This window comes from Cuculus canorus, chromosome 3 (assembly GCF_017976375.1).
Source record: "Cuculus canorus isolate bCucCan1 chromosome 3, bCucCan1.pri, whole genome shotgun sequence".
NCBI classification, from domain to species: domain Eukaryota; kingdom Metazoa; phylum Chordata; class Aves; order Cuculiformes; family Cuculidae; genus Cuculus; species Cuculus canorus.
The window spans coordinates 50770663-50793085 of NC_071403.1; the positions used below are offsets into that span (position 1 = coordinate 50770663).

The 22423-nt window shown below is 36.9% G+C and overlaps 1 protein-coding gene across 1 annotated transcript in view; it reads right to left on the reverse strand.

Moving 5' to 3' along the window:
- Window positions 1–22423, reverse strand: part of ESR1 (estrogen receptor 1) — a 173129-nt gene that overhangs the window by 17518 nt on the left and 133188 nt on the right. The window contains 1 exon segment of the mRNA XM_054062231.1: window positions 13724–13862. Coding sequence (XP_053918206.1) covers window positions 13724–13862 — 139 coding nt within the window.

A 22423-nucleotide genomic window follows, 5' to 3' on the forward strand; every position in this document is an offset into this window, starting at 1 on the left:
CATCGTAGATTTTAGGTTAGGTATGTTCAAAAGTCATTTCTTCTCCAGGCTGAACAAATCCACCACTCTCAACCGCAAGGCATGTGCACTCACCTTCATTGCTTTCCACTAGATTTACTGAAGTTTATTAACAACTGTCATGTAGTAAGGGGAGGTAAAACTTGATGTAGTATTCCAAATAATTCTCATAAGTGCTAAGTAAAAGCAGAATATTCACTCGCCTTGCTCTGTTGGCTGTTCTATTGCTGATACAAGCCAGTATACTGGTGGCCTTCATTTCTGCCATGGTGCAGTAGTGGCCCATGCTCAGACATCTGTTGACCAGTATCCCAGATCTTTTTCAGCAGAACTGTTCCCCAGTTTGAATAGTGGCAATGGATAAAGTCCATCACAGGTGCAGGACTTCACATTGCTACTAACTGAATTTCATGAGGTAACTGTCAGCCCATTCCTTTAACCTGTCTAGGTCTTTCTGTATGGCAGCTCAAGCACATCAACTGCACCTCCTGCTTCAGTGTCACCTGCAAATTTGAAGACAGTGCACTCCATATCCTCCTCTAGGTCATTGACAAAGACATTTAACAGGACACATCCTAGGATAGACCCCTGAGGAACTTCAACTGTAGCTAGCATCAAGGTGGAATGTGAACAATTAGCAAGAGACCTAGACTTTTTAGCTCAGAAGCCAATTAGGTTGGTCAAGCACAGTGTACCCTAAGTTGATGCTAATTCACCCTCATCATCTTTTCCTTCCTGTTCACGTAAACATTTTCCAAGAGAAGTTGTTCTATGATTTTCTTGTGGTTTCGCACTTCGCCTTGGGGTTGAAGTTATGCTGACTGGCCAACCTGTAGTCCCCCAGACTGTCTTTCTCTCCTGGTTTGGAGATGGATGCAACATATGCCTTTCTCCTGTAATTGGAAACCTGTCATGGTCTCCACAGCCTTTCAAAGATGATAGTAACCAGCCTTACGATGACATCATTCAACACTCTTGGATGCATCCCATCCCATGAACTTTTCTGTGACAAGACTTCTTAAGAGATTTATGATGCAATTCTCTTCTACTAATTCAGTCTTTGAACGCTGTATATAGGTACTAGAACCTGGATTTTAAGTCTTGTAAAACACCTGTGTATCGGGAATGTCTTTTACAAAAACACAGGATCAAGTGACAGACAAGTAAACATTAACAGTACAGGATATCTAGGTGAGGGGAACAGGGACCCCGGGGATGTGCTCGTCAAACTTTCCACTCAAAAGGAATAGCCCAATTAGGCATAAATGCACACATTGAACCAAAGCCTGACTATGCACTTAGCGTCTCCAGTGAGACTCTGGCTTCTCTGACCACATTACATAATTCGATGACAAGGAACTGCCAAGAACAGATGAAATCTACCAGTCTATGAGGGGGAAGGTCGTCTTCCAAAATGAACTTGTTGAGGAAGTCTCTAAAGAAGCCTTGCCACAGGGTGGGGTCATAAACCTAAAGACACGGGTGAGGTATGATTGAGAGAAGGCTGCAGCGACAACATTCACATCCCCAGTTAGAAGGAAGGATGTTCACAGACTTATCTTAAATGCCTGTGCTGTAACACAGAGGAGAATTAGAAGTCCATAAACAGCTGTGATGGGATTGGAGACACAGAGCCTTGGTGGGATAGGACACAGACTAGATCAGATAGCACATATGATCATAGAATTGTCATGGACAGACAAGTATAGAAGAGAGCGGGAAATTAGGCTCAGTGTAAAGGGAGACCTTAACAGCACAGACCATAAAAAAAAAACCACAAAAACCAGAACCATGTCAGGAGTATCTGTGGATAGGTCAGAGAAGAAATTAAAAAGAAATTAACATTGATGATTTGGGAGGTGGGAGAGGGATTGTTGGGAACTGTCTGAAAAAGAAAACAGAGTGAATAAATCCTTCCATAAATAGCTCACAGAAGTCTCACAGTCACTTCTCTACAGTCTTGTGGAGGATTCCTACACAGCTAGACTGCAATCATTGGCTGGAAGGTCAACATAGCATTGTGCAAGCAATCCAGAATTTCTAGACTGGGTTGATGATAACTTCCTAATACAAACAGCAGAGTGGCCAAGCAAGGGCAACACTCTATTGACTCACTCTTCACAAGCAATGAGAATTTGCTGGTGAATGTGGCCACAGATAGACTTGGATGCAGCAACTATGACATGTAATTGAGTTTGGGATCCAGAAGTAAACGAGGAATATTAACAGCAGATTTATGACTTTGGGTTTCAGAAGAACAGACTACAGCTTATTTAGGGAATTGGTAGGCATAATACTCTTGAGACATGATGGGGAAAAGCACAGAAGGAGCTAGACAATATTTTAACGAAAGTTTATTAAGATCCCAGGAGCAAGCCAATCCCACCATACAGGAAGACCAGGTTTTTCAACAGGACATCCTCTTGGCTAAGCAAGGATCTCTTTAATGAACAAAAAGGCAAAAGAATACATAGAGAAATAAAAGGAGTTAGTAAAGGAGGAGTACCGAAGAACTGTCTAAACATTTATTTCAAAATAGTGAGGGACACAGAGGTTAACAAGAAAGCATTTTACAAGTATCAGAGCAACAAATGGGGTCTCAGTGAGACCAAAGAGCTGATGAATGAGGGAGAAAACCTAGTGACTGATAACACGAAATAGACAGAAACACACAACAGCTTTCTTTTTTGTGTATGTCAGATTTTGCAGGCAAAGCCTGCACAAACATATTGACAGATTAGGGAACTATTTAGAGCATTAGTAGTTACTCTGAAGAATAATTCCAATCTTTGAAGTCAAATGTAGTTCATTTCAGGATGCAGAAATAATTGGTCCATATATTTATCAAGTCCCTATTTATCACTTAAGGAAAAATCATGGAGATTGAAAGAGATCCCTGACAAATAGTAAAGGGTTAACTCAGCTTTTACAGCGTCATTATCTATAAGCCAGGTAAGTGCAGGCTGAGCAGACAGACACACAGATTGAAAATAGGCTGGATCAACAGACTCAAAGGGTAGCAGTAATGGCTCAACATCTAGTTTGTGGTAGATAATAAATACTTCAGGGACTGACTCTGGAGTCAGTGCTGTTTAATATCTTTGTTAATAATCTGGATGATGACAAAGAGTTAATCTTCAAATGTATAGATGATACTAAATTGGGGGTGGGGGAAAGTTGATACTCTTCATAGCACAACCTCAGTGCTAGAGGGACCCTGGAAGAATAAATCAACAGAAACCTCACGAAGTTAAACAAGGAGAAGTACAAAATTCTGCACCAAGGGTCAAACAAGTCCATGCAACAGTAAAGTCTGGAAAAGCACTGGGCTGAGTAGCAGCCTTCCTGGAAAATGGAAACCTAATAAAATACAAGCCAACAGCATGATCTTGTATAAGGCAAATTCCATGCTAATTATGTTAGGAAGAATGTGGCCAGAAGAACAAGAGAAATTATTTCCCCTGCCTCTACTTGGTCCTACTGAGGCTGTGCCTGCATCCAGTCTCATGCCCCTCTGCTCAAGGATGTTGGATATCTCCTGATGGATGATCAGAGGTATGCAGGATGTGACCCACGGGGAGAGGTTGAGTGACTGGATCTTTTCAGTTGGGTGAAAAGGAAACAAAGTATGTAGGGGAGGGGACAGAAAAAACTGCAGTCTATAACTGCTTGAATGGCATTGCAAACTGGGTGCAACCAAGGTCTTCTCAGGAGCAGCGAATATTAAATCAAAAGGCAACTAACCATTGTAAGCTACAGCTTGGATGGCTTGGCCTGGGTTTTGGTAGGGTGATGAAACCCTGAAACAGATACCCAGAGAGGCTCTGTGTTCTCCATCATTAGAGATTTTCAAGAAAGGTAGGCAAATTGTATTTGGCCTTAGCTGGTGTTGGCAATGGTCTTGCTTCAAGAAATAGGTTGGACAAAATGGTCTGCAATGAAAGTTTTTTTTTCTGAAGTAAATCATTGGAGAAGTCCCTGAAAGAATCTAGTTTCGGGGAGTACAATTAGAAATAATGATTCATTTCTTGTGTTGAGCTTTTTAAACAAGAATCCAAATATGCAGCCAGCACCTGAGTAAAGAATAAAAACAATCCTTAAATCATATAAATAAGGTTTAATGTACTAATGTAGTGGTAAAAAAAAATTAAAAAAAATTAAAAGTTAACCCACCTTTCTCATACTTCAAGATTTCTTCATCAGTTTAATCTTGTGTTGTGTTTTGGAGAAAGGTTTGAAAGAAGTGAAGTCCTTCCTATTCATTATAGTCTATTCATTCTCAATGCGTATCTTCTCAGCATTTCATCTTCCTTACATCTCATTCTTACACTTCTATTATATTTTGTTAGGATTAATTTCTAATTCATTAGCTTATTCTGTCATGGCATAGCCAAGAAACAATGTCTATTTGGCCAGAGGCAAGGGCACAAATTCAGAGTGAGGACACCCACAGTGAGAAGATGTGCATTTTTCACAAGGTTACTTTCAGGTATTAATCTTGTTTTTTCTGTGTTTTGGGGGGTGGGGGTGGTTCACTAAAATCTTTTCCAGTTGATTTACACACTGTTGCAGTAATTAGTTCTTCTTGTTTAAACAAAAGCAATATTTCCAGTTTCTTACTCAAAAATACATGTCGTTAGTGTCAATGTATGAATCAGTCTGAGAACCACTCATAGCTGGGCAATTGGAGAAGTACTGGACTGGAAGTAGCATAATTCAACACGGAATCAAGTTTTGTCCCTTCAAGATTTTCTTAAAACGGACATTTGCCAAATAAGTAATAAAACTGAAATATCAGTTCAAACCATAATTTTGAGGGAGGAAAAGAGGCAGGAGCAGAAGGGACCCCTAAGACTAAGGTTCTCTTTTCTTCCACTAAGCTAGGTGATTATGCTTATACGCTTACACATAACCCTTTGAGTTACTCCTATTGGCATCATCACTTCCCCAAAACAAATTGAAAAAAAGTGGTTGCCCATGCACAACAGCAGTTTCACCTAGCACAGCTCTCTCTTCCACAGCAGCAAAGCAACAGCCAGGATTGAGCCTGAGGCCCAAACAGGCAATTCCTACCTCTTACAGTACTGACTAAATTACTAGCCTGCTATCCTCTGAGGTTTGCTAATCTTTTCTAATGTCTCTTTGTTGCTCCTTGAGCTAGCTCTGAACCAAAAGTAGTGGCTAATTCATACACCAAATGAGAGATGGTAAAATAAAGCCAAATAAGTGAAAATTTAGGAGGTCTGGGGGTAGAAAAAATCAGAGCAGAAACATCATATCCTGTGCTATTTTTTAAGCAATAAAGAACTGTTAAAATATTTTACCTTTTTGATGTTCTGTCTGTTAGAATATTATTACAGGTTTTATGCATATGTGGTGCAGGTCTCCAGGAAAAGACACCGTTTTTGTATACATTAATGTTTTCTATATACATCTTTCTGTTAATAGACATCCATAAATATTTTCAAATCCTATGTAGAGTGAAGCTGGTTTAAGGAAGTGAGGTGTTAGGAAAGCTCTTTCCCCATGGCTTTAAGACCAAATCAAGAACAACCATCAGGATGCCATAAAGACTGTCAGATCAGTGTTGGATGGCTACTTTAATTGAGGATTTCCCCTTTTCTACAATGCTATGCTTTATCAATAATGAAAAGATGAGGAAAATATTATCAGCAGTGACATTTTACTTCAGTCCATGCAGTATTTAACCAGTAACTCTAAAGATTGTGGAAAAGGTTAGGGAAAGCAGGAAAAAAATAAAATCTGAAAAAAATTAGCTCCTAAAACTCTAGAACAAAACAGCAATCTCCAAAGAACAGGAGAAAAAGAGAAAAGCAGAGACTACTATAAGTAAACTAAACCACAGTATCAAATGCATTGCCTGCTGATGAAGAGAAACGTCTTGCTTGTTTATTGTTCTGTATCAGTTTAACCTCATGAGGTTAATTAGGATTTTGCTTTAAAAAAATGGCTGTTTTGATCAAAAAAATTAGGCTTGTACCACCATACAAATCGATTAGTAAGTGGTAGGTGGGCTCCTCTGAGAGCTTTCGAAAGGGAGTAATTAAAGCTTCTTCTGTATTGGTTCTGTTGTGTTGGGGTTTGTGTGGGGTTATTTTTAGCATCAACTAGTTCATGAACCTTTATTACTAATAGTGGTAGCAAACTCATTCAGAAGTAGCAACAGGTTTTATTCATCCCTAAACACTTGCTTCCAAATGACACACCCTGAAGAACTTCACAGACCACAGTCAACAGGTGGTATTACACCTTGCTCTTCCTGAAGCGTACTATTAAGAGCCTTTTGTTTCTTATTCAACATAAGTTTATTGGAACAGAGATTTGGATCAATTGCTGGATAAAATGTATTCAATAGCTCTAAAGTAAGTCCAAGATTTAAAAGTCATCATTGACAAAAAAATTGCAATAAATAGGGAATGACACTTTTATAAATGGAAAAAGAAACAGAAGTCAAGTTGAAAGTGGTTTTCACCTACAGTCAGTCACAGAATACTAGAATTGTTGAAGTTGGGAAGGCTGTCTGGAGATCACCTAGTTCAATACACTTGCTCAAAGCAGGGCCACTTGCAATAGGTTGCCCAGGACAATATCTTGTTGAGGTTTCACTGTCTCCAAGGGTGGGGACTCCATAACCTCTTGTCGTGTGAATGAGAAGAATGTTGCTCTGTCTTCTTTACTTTTCCTCCCCATCACGTTATTTACACACATTGATCAAATCTGAGCCTTTCAGCCTCAGTCCATTAATCATCTTTGTGGCCCTTCACTGGTCTCACTCCAGTATGTACACATCTATCTTGTACTGGGGAGCTCAGAGCTGGATACAATACTTCAGATTTGCCTCAGCAGGGCTGAGCAGTGAGGAAGGATCACCTACCTCTAGCTGCTGGTATAGCTGTTCCTATTGCAGCCCAGGAGGCTATTGGCCTTCTTTGTTATGAGGGACTATTTCTGGCACAGAAAGCACTCAGTTTTGCTGATTTCCCAGAAAACATATAGAGCTTCCCCCATCACACTGTCCTGTAGGTGTTTCACCCCACTTAGGGAGGGTCCCCTATGACTCCATTTGTTGATTAAGACATGTATAGTGTCTACATCACCCTGAAATCTTTTCTTGCCAGCCCTATCTACCACCTTCCTCTCTTGATTGTGGGTCATCATCTCATTTCACGGTAGTTCCTGGTTTAAAGTTCCCTCACCAAGTCGGCCAGCTTGTGGAAATTATGTTTATGCCCCAATTGATGAGGCAGATAGAGTCTCTTCCTAGCCATCCTCAACCCTCAGAGCAGGTTCCATGATCATAAAAATGGGATCACTGTTGTTGACACCAGCTGTGCAACCAGATCTACCAGATTTGTCCACTTTTCCTCAAGCCCGTTCTTCTCAGCTGCCCTAGTGGATTGACCGCCTGAGGTCCTACGCCCTTGCTGCTTGCCCTCAGAGTCGTGTAGTCATGACTATGCATCTTTTCTGACTGGATCAACAGAGGACCATCTACGTAGACGGATAAAGTGAGAGTACACTATACATTTCAACAGCGGTGAATCAGGTCAGAAACATAGAGACAAGTAACTACTAGGTACCTTCTTAATTATTTTTTTCTTGGTAAAAGTCGATGTGAAATGGATCCCCAAAAAAAATCAGATAGAAAGAAAATCTCCAAAAAGGTGCTATAATAATTCCAAGAAAACTCTTCTGTTTTCTTGACAAGTTTGATGACATTTAGATTAGAAAATTATTATGAAAGCTCTCCAGTTGGGAATAACAAAGGTACAATAATTGGCTGAAATATATTACACTGTCTGACAGAAAGACCTTTCTCAGTTTAATTTATATTTGGTCTGAATCACCTTAAAGACAAAAATATTTCAAAATTTTCTTTATAACAGAAATGCAAAGAAAATTTAATTTTTTAAAGATCAGCATCACAATTCAATATGACCTAAAACTGGAGCCTGAGCTTCCAAGGTCAGCGTGACTAGATGAACAGTTTTAGAATCTGTGTAGGGGCTGTCTTCAATCCAGAAATTATTTCATTCTCTCTGAAAAAATCTTTTTCTGTGCCTACAAATCCACCCAGGGAACTTTTTTCTAATAGCTGAAAACCAAGAAGACCTTTGTTGGCTTTTTTTCAGGACTTCATCACGCTGAGCATTGCCCAGCACCTTCCCAAACTTTGGAAAGGAAAGGTCCTCCTGGTTTATATTTAGGTTGATGGAATTACAGAATCAGGTAGTCTTTGAATTTTGCTCCAAGGCACTGTAAAGACTGAATTTACAATAAAGAGAAGTAATTTCTTTGGCATTGCTTGAAGATGCATAATTCAATATTTTTTAATATTGTTTTTCATTCTCTGGGGTCTAAAGTAGAATAGTACATCTCAAAATCCAACCATGAAGTGAAAGATGAAAGAGAAATTTAATTATTCCAACAGATTCCTTAACTCTCTACAAATTGATCCATTCATCTCTATCACATAAGTTACCTGATGACAGAATGATTGTTTGAGTTGGATTTCCAGCACAGAAATGATTGCTATTAAAGATGGGTCAAAAACGAAATGTACAATTGTTTTACAAATTTATTTTGAAGGGCAAATTTGCATATATTTGTTGCCCATGGCCTTTTTGCCTTTGAAATAAGTAAGAGCAGCAGTTCATTAATGAAGAATTATGAATAAAGCATCTGTGATCACTTTGCTTCAATTTTTTCCTATAATTCAATGGTAATTTTTGCACAATTACATAGTGTCGAAAAAAATGTTGTGCATTTACTCAAGTGACAGACAAGTGTGATGTCTTTAGGCACCTGGAACACTTCACAGCGTGAGGGATCAGCAAAACATGCTGTGATCTTATCCCGATGCTCTTCTATTTTATCTAATCTTCTGTCTATTAAAACATTGGAAAGCACTATCTGTACAGAAAACTTAAAAGATTCTTTTCAGATGTGGCGAGAAACTTTCAGACCAAAGCCATGGAAGTGGTAAATCATTCATCTGCCCAGTCATACTGTGATTGCTGTTAAGTCCTTACGCTTTTTGTGCTCTCTGCAGTTTAAAGAGATCCATGGTCTCCTGCCACTGCTCAACGTGAAAGGCAGCAAAGGGAAAATCTTCAATTTCTTCTGAGAGAATGAACAAGCTCATTAGATGAGGAAGTGAACAACAGTTTCCAAATTAGAAAAAAAAATGAAAATCAGACTAGTTTTTTCCATAGAAAGAAGGAAATAACCTGGTAGAAACATGGAATTACTGACTACATTTAAGTCCCTAGAATGATTTTTGCTACTAGACATTTTTTAAAATCATGACAAGAAAATAATATTAGAATATAACATGAGACAGCCATAATGGTTCATCTCAAAATTATATTTGGCTTTGGGCTAAGCCTATAGACATTTGGATCTGCTGGTTTCAAGCAATTACCGTTAGTGCTAGATTGGAAGAGACACCAAATTTTGGATTACCATACATTTTCTCAACATTCTCATGGCTTCATGCAATTCCTATCATACCGATTTTGTCTTCCATCTTCTATTAAGCAGCATAGGCAGAGAAATCATCTATTTAATTATTCTTCGTACCAAAGCTCATCTCTCTCTTTGATTGCCTATGCAACCCCTCTACATACCTTTCTTGGTTTACCAATATTCTTGTTAAGATAAGGAAAATCTGAAAGGCACAGTTTTCCAAGCACAGATTTGGCACAGATTTAGACAAAGGAATAACAGTGATCTCTGCTATTTCTTTTTTCTTGTTGCAATGATTCCTGAAGAGAAAGCTGCAATTTATTTGCTTTTTGACTGCTGGTGAGCAAAGAATTGCTGGTTTCACAAAACTGACTACTGTTAACAGCGAGATGAAAAGATCAACTCAGCATGCAGTTTATTAAGATTAGGATTATTCTTCTCCTATATGCATCAGTTCACATTCATCTACAATGATCACCAGGGTTACTCAGCGGAACTTCCAGCACGTTTTAAAACATAGCATTGCATTTTCAATTTTGCTGATACTGAGGATGTTTCTGGTGAGAAGACATCCATCTCGGTCAGCAGTTTCACTATTTCTACCATGAATTTCCTTACAATTATGTTTCAAACCTTTAAGTAACCTCTGATCAGCATGATATTCAAAAGCAATGAATCCTTTAAAAATATAATAAAATTTTACTTTCTTATTCATGAAGAAACAGTACATTTCCTTCAAAATATATTATAAACAGCCTACTGCGAGGCCTGACAAATTACAGACCTGAAATGGTCTAAAGACATTTTTAAGGTCTAGTTTCTTGGGAGCCCTCCAGACAAGAAACATCTGGTTTTACCCATTAGAAACTTAAGCCTTTATTCCTAGACTTGCCTTATACAAGATACTAAGTTTCAGAAAAAGAGTACAAAAGATTTGCATTTATCCTGGGTTTTCCTTGATTGTATCAGGTACTGTACATTAATTGCAAGCATTGTGAGTGCATCATTATATTTCCTGATTGGGCCTATTTTTCTACTCTATAATTACTGTCATTTGAGCTTTTAAATAGCATCAGTAGCACAATGTGAAAATGTATCAGTTATATATAACTGGCAGTCTGATAAAATTCCTGTTATTGAATCAAGATTCAAGTGGTTAGGTAGTGCCTTAACAGAATAAGAAAGAGCATATTACCCCACAGAATACCTGTCTAATTACAAGGCAGAGTGGAAATAGAAAGGGATAATGTGATGATATTCATCCATATAGAAGGCAGTAGCCTACACATACTGGCAGCTTAATTGCATATTTTTTTTATAGGTAAAGAAAAATATTAAGGTGTAATAAAATTAATAACACAGGGTTGTTTTACAGATATGTTCAAGGAGTCTTCAAAGTCTGAATTGTTATAGAGGAAAACTATTGAGGTGTTTATTTGAAAATGTGAAAACAGACCTTCACAGAATGAAACAAGGCAGACTTTAGATGATCTTCAGGACAAGACAAGCTCATGCTTAATAGGACCTAAGTAAGAGGGTGGAGCTAGAAGAAAAATCAGATTTGTTCAAAAAAGGGGGCAAAGTTGGAATGTAATTTTTATGGCATTCCAGACAGTTATGAACAAGACAAGACTCTATCTATCTAGACAAAAAATCAAAAAGTTGTAAAATAAAACTTGAAGTGACCTGTACTTTACGTACAGATATACGCAAACAACAATCTGCTTCCAAAACTATCTAGACAGAAAGAACCTGCTAGAGACTGGAGAAACCTGAATGTGAAAAACTGAAAGAGATGTGCAAATCAGAGAGAATATCTGCTACAAAATGATCAGGGAGCTAGAAGCATATACAAATGTGGCTCTATATCAACAACATTGAATTTTCACTTAAGTCCAGAAAAACACCTTAGAGACAGATTCAGGTTTTGCCATATGTAGTTGGTGACTCTGCATTATAGCCAGTATTTAAATTTGTATTTGCAAATGCTGTTAGCCCAACTGGAAGGACTCCATTGAGTTAAAGAGGCAATGAATCAGTCTCTGTCTTACACTCTCAAATCTGACAAATATGCTTTTGCCCTATAACATTATTACAAGGCAACTTGTCTAAATTGAAATAGCACATCAAGATATTGTTAACACTAATCAACATATAAATCAACAGATACTTAACTAATTCACATATTAGTGTCCCCAGTGAAGTAATTTATTATTTTAGTTTCAGCAAATAACCCTACCAAGTAGGGTGATCAAGTATACAATGCCTTAGCAATATGTTTCTTATTATTTGAAAATGAGATGGAATAGATCTGCATTTTTAGAAACAGTTTTGCTTAAAAGCCAGAAAACAAAGAGCCTGTTTTGATTATAAAGTTAATTCATTTTTGAGCCCTAAAGTAATATGTGGTTACAGTTACATGCAATTGTTTTTTTTAATTCAGCAGAGTTGTTTTAAACTGTGAATCAGCTGCTGAAACTCCATTTTATTCAGAGCATGGGGATTTTTATTTGAGGTAGACCGAAGTTTCAAGTGTTTCCCTGGCTGTTTTTCTTAGCTAAGAGGAGGAAAAATGGTACTCTGGCTATGCTCTTCAGTTTTCTATTTTTTCTCACAACCTGTATTATACAATGTAGAACAGACAGGTTGGTCTTTGGGAGCTACATGGCAATTTACAGCAGTTTTCAATAACATGCTATACTTACTTTCCTACACAGGAAATTTTAGTTCTTTTGTGCACTAAGAGATTATTTTAAAAATGTTGTGTTTTCTTGAGAAGACTATACTTATGTCTAGGCAAGCTGATATTTTCTGTACACAAAATTAGAATATGTTTTAAATGTACGCAGTTCCATAGCCCACATATCATGTGTTTACCCAAGTGAAATAGGGTTTTCGTAAGGTAATTAATATTTTTCTGTTCCTATGGAATATTATATTATATACCACTAGGCATTATCATTCATACTTTACAAATGGAAAACGAGTTGAGAGGTGAGGGGGGGACTTAAAGGGTTAAAACAGCATAAATGCAAACATGAAAACTCAGTACCCTATAGTTAACAGAGTATGCTGCTTAAAAGACATTTTCCGCTAGTAGGAGTTCCAATTAATTTACTCAGTTAGTGGTTGCAGTAACTGAAGGCCCTGCCCTTGACTTTTTGTTTCCATCTCTCTGCTGTAGGTCGCTGCCCCTGCAGCTACATGGTGAGATCAGAAGTGTGCCCAGCACTTAGCTGCTTCACCACTTACTCTAACTCTTCAGTTCAGCTCCTCCTCCACCTTCAGTTTACATCAAGATGCCAAACTCTGCACTGAAACGACCACTGAAGGGCACACATAAGCTTTCTCCTGCAAACTCTGCTGTTTGGGCAGTGGTCTTCAAAAAGAGGACTAGAAATAGCTGGGATAACTCTTTAACCAACTGTTACCAAAGTAGTCTGCCAAAACCTATGCTCACTCAATAGTCTCTTTTAACACTCTTTCCCGAGGCTGAAATATTTCATGACTGGGAAAAAAAGAGTATTTGAGTTTGCATTGAGATAAACAGAATACATTTTAGAAATCTATCCATCTTCCTGTTTTTATTTTTGAAGACTGGCAGCTAAACCCCAGGTTATCACATGGCAGAGATGCATATTTCTCTCTGACTTAGAAACTCCTGCAGCATTAGACTGTCTTAAAATGTCTTAAGGCAGCAAGCAGGATGCGTTTTACGTATTTTACTCCAGTTTTCAGGAAAAAAAGAAAAAAAAACACAGCCTTGATGTATTCTCAGCAAATAAAAGACTCTACTAGGATTTTCTTCTAAAATTTTATCTGGTTGCTTGGATAATTAAGACTAACTAAGAGGATTTTAGATAAGTAGAAATAATTATCTGAATTAAAATTATTATAGTTCGGTATTTAATTAGAATTTAATTTAGTCTTGCAACAAACTCTACAGGTTATAAGAGAAAGTTTTTGCTGCCTTTGAAACAAAGCACTTCCAGCCTCAGGTGACTTTCAGATGTTATTTGTCTAATAAATGACTAGCATTACATTACAAAGCATTTCTACGTTTTTAGAGTTCCTTTTCCTGTCCCACCTACAGTGACCTTGTTTAACTTACAACATACAGTGAAATTGTAGTATCAGACAGATGACTATAAGCTAAAAATTTATCTGATTGCAGTAGAAATACATTAATTTAAATCACAGCAACACGCAGACTGACCTGTCCAGTAACAGGTTAGGTGCAAATAAAAGCTTTCCTGGGTGTTCCATGGAGCGCCAGACTAAGCCAATCATCAGTATCTCTAACCAGGCACATTCCAGTAGATGGACCTGATCATGGAGTGTTAAATCCACAAATCCTGAAAGAATAAATAAGAGACAATAAAAACACTCCATATTTTTAAGTTGAACAACATTAGTCAGAGAATCAAATCACAAAGTGCATTAGAGCTGGATAATCAAAACAAAAAAGCAATAAACCAGACGTTTTTCCCTCTTTACATTTTGGATTGAATTTTGTCTATTATTAGGTCCTCTGTGGCTCCATCCTACTGAATAGTAAGCACTTTCTAGCCTTCTGTTGGCGTCCTGACTGCATCCTGCCCAAAAGCAGGGTAGGAGTCAGATGAGCATCTCCATCCCATGCCTTTTGCTAGTGGTCTGAGAACACATTGCAGAAAGGGACAGCCTTCTGCTCCAGTCCCACAGTGCCTGGGTCAAGATGGAGGGAAAATGGAAAAATGTCTCCTATAAAAAGAAATTATAGCTCTGATCAGCTAAAACCAGATCACTTTTCTGGGTGGAATGCTGCTTTTCAGACTTGTGAACAATTAATAATATTGCAAGTGTCATACTTGTGTGAAAGAGGTCCCAATACAGCATTTCAAAAAGGTAGCAAGCAAATGCTGATCACCGCATAATTAAAATTCACTAATGAACCATTTTCTTGTATTAATATTGGACTGTAGCACTTGGAGGAGGGAGTTGACTTTTCTTACTCTGTATTTAAACAATGACATAAATAATAAATTTAAAAAATCTTATAGCAATATTAAAATATAAATATGAAAAAATAACAATGAAGGTAGACATGAAATATATGCCTGTATTCATTTCAGAGAACAGATTATACCATTCTTTATTTGTGATTCTAACTTTTCATGAACACTTCTCCCATGAGGACAGGCTGAGAGAGCTATGGTTGTTCAGCCTGGAGAAGACTCCCAAGAGACCTTATTGTGATCATTCAGTACTGAAATGAGACTCATAAGAATGATAGGGACAAACTTTTTAGCCAAGCTTGCTGTGACGGGACAAGGGGTAATGAATGGTTTTAAACTAAAAGAGGGCAGATTCAGACTAGATATAGAGAAGAATTTTTTTTACAATAAGACTGGTGATGCCCCATCGCTGGAAATATTCAAGGTCAGGTTGGATGGAGCTCTGAGCAACTGGATCTAGCTGAAGATGTCTCTGCTCACTGCAGGGAGAGGGGGTTGGACTGGATGACTGTTAAAGGTCCTATCAAACCCAAACCATTCTATGAGTCTATGATTCAATGAATGTTACTTTCAATCCAAAGATATAAGCAAAGTGGGGATTCTATAATACAATTTATTAGATCCTAGCATAAGTTATTCTTTAAAATCAGCATGATCTTACTAACATGAAGTGTATAGAAGTTGCCTCAAAACAGGTATTATCATTTACTCAGTGTTATGTGTAAAACACACTAATGAACTTTGACTTTTTTTTTCAATCTTAATTAATTCACATTAGTCTTCAGAATACAAATTACAGTGTAAACTACCTTGCCAGCCCAGTAAATGGCAGTAACTTCACTTCTGCGTCAGGAAGACACCTGACATTCTCTCAAGTACTATCTTGGGAAAAAGAAAAACAGAAAAGGCAAATATTTTTAAAGTTCAATGTTTTGCTGTGTAATATTAAAAAAAAAGAAAACAAAACAAAACAAAAATGAAATTAAAGAGAGGGAAGAAAATATAATTCACAATAACTTATAAAATATTGTTTTGTTCTGCAAAATAGTTGTTGAAATGATTATTTTTAATTAAAACATTTGAGGGAGCAGATCAGTCTATTCATAAAGAATCACTTCAAAAGATGAAACAGCTTTGCCATGCCTGAAATAAACTTATCTATCAATCATTAGGAGTGAATTTGTACAGCTGCAGTGCTTGTTAATTTTATGAAAGTGGTAACTGTTGGGGAAAAAAAGTTGTCTTTTCCTGTAGTTTCTCCTTATTCACCAAACCCAAAAATGACTTTCAGACTTCACAGCCTGACAGAAGAGCATTTGCCTGAGAAGGCAAATAACATGAAACAATAGAGCTGAAACCTAAAAGAGCAGTATTCTTAAATAAAAAGCATTCATTTACAGCACTCAAGAATGAAACTGGCAGAAAAAAAGCAGCTGTCTACCTATGAAGAACTAACAATATCATGTTTCCTATTAAGTATTGCCTTAGTGTGACAAAATATAATAATGCAGTATTTTTATCTGTGCTTGAAGAGTACCACAGGAACACAAGGACACAAGTCCCCTTGTGATGTCTGAAGTCTGCAATCAGCACATTGCAAGTTAGTTATATTGCCACAGTTTCACATGGCTGCACACTATTCCACAGCAAATTGTTTTGATTGTGGCAGAAAAACTGAGCTTGTTACAATGGTGGCAATTCGCCTTCCTGTAAAATTCTTCTAATTCTAAAATATTCTGGGTGCCAAAATGCTTTGCTTTGTTCTCCACATCACCTCGGTCTTTTTTTTTACTACACCTGTTCTCAAGTTCCTTTTAAGTACTATCTTTTTATAGCTCAATTTTTACCGATTTCCTTACATGAAATTTCAGATTGCGCTGAGGCTAAATAATCCACACAAAAACTAAAGAAAGAAAGTACAAAATAAAACTAATAAATAACTTTACTAACATAGTAGAGGAGGGATATTTTGTTAGCCTGCTTTGAGAAAAGAAATATGTCATACAACAATTCTAACATCTATTAAAGTACCTGAACACGAACATTTTGCATCAAAAAGACCTAAAACAACTGGTCAGCAATATTGTTACTGTCTGGAGTATTAACCCTCATACCAGTGAAGATAAGGAAGTTTCAAAAAACCAGGATGAAGATGAAAAATGTTTGCAAGTCCACGTGATTTGTCAGCCTCACATCTATAATGAAACAGCTAACACAAAACTTAGTTAATACAGGTTTGAAAGTACGTGATACAACAATACATAAAAAATATGATTCATAAAAAACTTTATCAAATTAACTTCATGGCTTTATAACTGACGTTATATATTTATTTGATAAAAATTATAGTTTTGATGAAACAGACATCTGATTTAGTAAAAACATACAACAGATTAAGTGAATTAAAATATTTCAGAGGCCACATCTTTGTATGTAATGGCAAAAGAGTAATGAACTGAACTGAACTGTTTCTAGAGGAACACCAAGAAGTTTACTTCTTTACCATAGGCAATTTTTTAAATGATGAGATGAAAAAAAACAGAAACAGAAATTGTGACTTGGGAAATAATGCAAAAAGCAAGTTGATAATGTAAGTAATCTAAATCACTCACTTGTTCAGCACAAAAAAAATATAAACATAAGTTCAAAACCAATAAAGTTAGGCCTATATACCAGATGGAAACAGTAGCAGCTATGAAGAGGACTCGGAAATGATTGAGAAAAATAAGTCCAGTTTGAGGTTTGAGCTTCCAGTGGGAATATGCATTTAATAAGGATGATGAACTCTATAAAAAGCCAGGGAAACTCTGAAAGAGTAAGGAAATTAAATTACCTCTCTGTTACTTGGATCTGGTAACCATTCTTCAATCAGGATGAGAAGTTGGACAGAATGATAGAGAAATCTCAAAATGAATAAAGTATTGAAAAAGATGCCCTCTAGTGAAGAATAAAAGGAATTTAGTTACTCTTTATGAAGCTACATAGTCTAAAGGGATTAAAGGACTGCAATGGGTAAATGACTAAAGAAAGAGAGAATGACATTAGAAGAGGTAATGGCATAACATCGAGAAGCCCATGCTGGAAGCTATACGAGCTCCAAGTCAGACTACAAATGAGGGGCCATTGTTAACAACAAAAGTAGTAATTATCTAAGCAACATATTAAGTTTCCATGAATTTGCTATCATTAGAAATGTCAATCAAGATTTAACTATTATTTTTAAGGCATACTCTCACTCAAGCAAGCTAATTCAGAATAATGTTACAGAAGGTTAAATCAAAAGATGAATAAACCATTAGTCACTTCATCATCCAGAGCATGCTGAACTTTAATGCCACTAAAATTATGTGTAGATGTGCACTGCATTCTCAAATATCAGTGTTCTTCTAATGCTGGCAAGTTGTGAAAGAAAAATTATTTTTAAATTCTAGATTTTTTGTTATTGTTCTTCAAGGAAAAAGAACATACTTCACTGTTGATAAATTGATTAATTGCAGTTTGTGGATATAACTTACACCTAACTCCATACACCACACTGACCAATTTAATGACCTTATGAGATGTATCAAAACCCAGAAGACCTAGACTGCCATTAGACATTCATATATCATATGCTTGGCAGAAGCAAGACATTTACAGAACAAAAGCCATGGCTGGACCATTTCTTATTCTTATTCTTATACAGACAAATTAACAGCATTTTTTTATTGATTGCCAGTACAGAATACAATAATTGTTCCACAAACGCTTGCATGAATATGGAAATCTGAACGTCTGAAAAGCCAGAAAGGTCTTCTGAGAACTCAGCTAAGAGTAGATGGCAGATAAATTTATGTATGCGTAGAACATAAAACAGTAACATGCAAACTAAACTGATTATGTTTTCTGATATAAAGCAGTAGTTTGTGTCCCATCACTGACAATATGATACAAGCCTCTCTCTTCCTGACAATAAGACACTATGAAGTAGCAGTGGGTCTGTGGAGGAAAAGCTATAAAAAGCCCTGTTTTCGGCAAGCATGATTCTCTGGAGGTGACACTAGATTTGGGAATTCAAAATTGTATAACGTTACCATGCTAAAAAAAGGAAGGCAGCAATCATGTACAACAGATATGAGTCAATCTCCTTGACTCGGTGTACGGGGAGATTAGGCAGTTGCCCAAAGGGAACAGTTGCAATGAAAGAACACAAGAACTGCTGGAAGTAGTATTTGGTATAACCCCGACAAAAACAGAGAAGTGGTTTATGCTCAAGACTGTTTCGTTGCTGTAAGGAACAGCATAACATTTAGCAGGTTTTCATTCATTGGTACTATAACATACATTGTGAGGTCTGCGGTCCTACCAAATAACTACCAACAATATATATTTCTATATGTCAAATTCAGAATTTGCCTTAGTGATTTTACCTGATGAAGTAGCTTTTTGTTTTGTCAGAAACAATTTCTTTAGCAATTAGCATCCTCTGAGTCATTGCACATTTAATCCTACCATTAGAAATCCTTAACTGGGTACTTACAATCTTTTGTGGATCATTTAATTATCGTCATTTTGCAGCTTCAACTAAAATTCTTAAGACACAACTACAAGGTATCCAAGGTGTCCAGAATATTTGTGTTCCAACAACAAATGACTTAACAATGTTCTTTGTAACATTAGCTATAGGTTTATAGCATATGTCTAAATTACTATGATAAGTACCTGAAATATAAATTTCAGCCAATTTTTGCAAGATAGTAAACAACATTGTGCCATAATGAATTACTCAGCCTCCAGGTGCTTTCAAAGAAAGTAAAGGAATGGTAAAATGTTTTAAAAGCAATAGCAAAGGTCCATCTCACATATAGTATCTCACAACAGCAGTAAGTAGCACATGCTTATGGCAAAACATGCAGCAGGACAAACACATGCTTTTGCAAAAAGCTTTCTCAAGCTCCAATGGCATGTGGCTCAGGGACTTCAAGAGCCAAACATGGTCATTTTGAGCTCAATGTCCCTTAATATTTTTCCTCCAACTTTGTCCGGAAGTTTTTTGAACACATGTGGGCGTTTAATCTAATTTAGATTTTTTATATACTCAGGAAATTGTACCTTTTACTAAGAAGTTTCACACTCTAAGTTAACAACGGGAAAAAAATAATTTCCTGTTCTTCTGAAAAAAAAATCTCTTACACAAAATCTCCTAAACAAAAATTCGGTGCAGCTCATTATTTTATGGTAAGGTACCATTATTCCCTATGTCATCATCTCACGGCTAATCTTCTCTTTTCCAGATAATTTTAGTATATTCAGTCATTTCTCACATGAATGTTATCCTATTCACCCTTGAACTCAGTTTGCCCTTACTGACGTTTTTCTAGTTAAACTGTATTCTTTTAGAGGCAGTGACACTAGGACTGCTCAGTTTCTCAGTTTGCCCTTGTCTTCCTCACCCTAGTCAATTTAACAACATCCGTGATTTTTTGTCACTGCTATTCAATCCTTTCTTTCCCCAGCTAATTTATGAATGCACTATACTTAAAAGCATAAGATTAACTATTGAACTCCAAAGTTTGATTCCTAAATGTCCTGCCTGCTTGTCGAAAGTCTTTAACTCAATGTTAACAGGATTTTTTATATCTCCTATAGCAAAAAATATAAGATGCTATACTATACAAATATGTGGGAAATTAGAACATTCCCACACCCTGTGTCTTAAATTTGAACAGATAAACCACCATTTTTTTCTATCTTAATGCCATGTTCTGAAAAGCAGTGACAACCACAGAAACATACTTTTATTTACAACTCAATCTAGTATCTCATCCTTGCAGTGGTCATATAATAGGCCACATTTGGAGCAAAACTCTAATTAAGTTGGCAAAGACGGCAGGAAAATAGTGGTGAGTGCTGCAACCTAATAGCTAGCAAACATTCAATAAAGCAACCAAATTAAGAGACGTCTATATAGACAAAAATATCTAAGTAGATGAAACAGATAAACAGAAAAAAAAATTCTACAGCAAGTCTGGTTCTCAAGAAACAACAAGGAAGAGGAAGACAAACATCTGTTTCTCCTAACTCGAAGCAATTTGGAGGAACAATACCGGCACTATTGACTGATCAAGATGTGAAATCTGTGCTTGCTGTAGTGCCACGATCTCAGTGCCCAATCTCTCCATTTCAAGCAGAGATGAGACTGCATCTATGATTTATCCAGCACATAAGATGAAGTTTTGAGCTGAACTTGCATGGATCACTCATCCTTTTCAACAATTAAGGCTGAGCCTCAAAACCTCCCAGAGGTGTCTCAGAGGTGCAAAAACTTTTCAGAAGCAGCTAAAATCTAAGAAGTGTCTAAAACTGGCACCCCAACTATAGCCTTGCCTGTAAACAGCAATGGGGGCCAAACAGAGTCCAAAGACAAGTGAATCAGAGAATCTCAAACACATTTTTCCATGAGTGGCAGTATTCACACAGCTATTTCTATGCTACTTATTCCTACTTCTTTCCGCAGATCTTCACACCAAAATTATAAGAATATTTTATTAAGTTCTCCCCCCTAAGAGCACTTAAAGAATGACTTGACACATGGACTTAATTGTTTACACAACTCCAGTGTTTTAAATCAAGGCTTGTTTTGAGGAATGAAGATCAAAAAGCTCTAAAATCCAACATTTTCATTTCAGTTATTTTTCTAAAAAATTAGTCTTGATATTTCAGGTTTTTTTAAAGGGACATTAGTTTTGTTTCTGGAAGTGGAGTAAAAAAAAAAAAAAAAACAAACCAAAAAACCAACAAGTCACTGGGTTCCAGACAAGAAAGTTACACAGGCAAATACAGAGCTAGTGGCACAATTGTAAGAGCCTCTGAATACTTTGTCTGCTCTTTCAGAATTCTGTGTTTTTGCTGCCTGTATATTTATAATGTAGCAGAATACCAATCCAAAATTATACATTGTCTTCTCTAAGCCTAAACAGTCTGTCAGAAATCAAAAGAGATGAGATCAGAGAGAAGAGCATCTGCTTCTAATTACTGTTAATTCCTTTTAAAAATTTTACCTCACATTTGCCATTTTCTACCCTAATAATTCTAAACCTCTTTCAGAAAAATAGCAATTACAATTTATAGGCATAAACATAACATGAGTTACAAACGTTGGGGTTTTGGGCAAAACCCGAAAAGCCATGAGGGTCATAAGGCTCTTCTTTCATAGTCTGTATTTGTACTGAAAGTCAAGATCAAACAAGCTTTTGCCTTTATCCTCCAGAGGAGGTTTCCATCCTCCCTGAGCTAGCCTTGGAAGACCTATGTTACAGATTGAGAGGTACACCGCCACAGCAAACCTCCTCTCCTGTCCCTGGGGCAGGATGCTGCAGGGGTGTCATATTTGTCACTTTTATTTCAGATCCCATTTCTAGGAGCTGGTCTGTTCTGCTTCTATCTAAAAGCTGCACTGTGACAAATATATTTCTCAGTTAAATGAGAATGATTTCATCCATTTTCCAGGAATGTGTAAAGTTATCACAGCTTGAATGAATGGTTTCTGTTTGCCCAAAATACATATACTTTTTCAGGCCTGTCCAGTCCAAATTTTTTCAGAATGAGGCGACCAAAAAAGTCTGAGGCCATTCCTGCTCCAGATAGCCAGTGCCTTGTTCTGGGCAGATATCTCTACTTCTCTCTTCAGGTACACAACAGTCTAAACCACAACCGAATGTACCCCACATACATCAGATCTAATACTGTCTTATTTCAAATTTCCTATGCCAAAGCCAAGCTTGTAAAGAAGTTAGCCAAGCAGAACGTAATCTACTCAAAGCTAATAATTTGCACCAAGCACAATCTGGATTTAGAGCCATGGAAACTTCAGGGCTAGTGACAGATAACCACCATTGGTCAATACATTGTCTTCTCCTGATAAATCCATGCCACAGTAT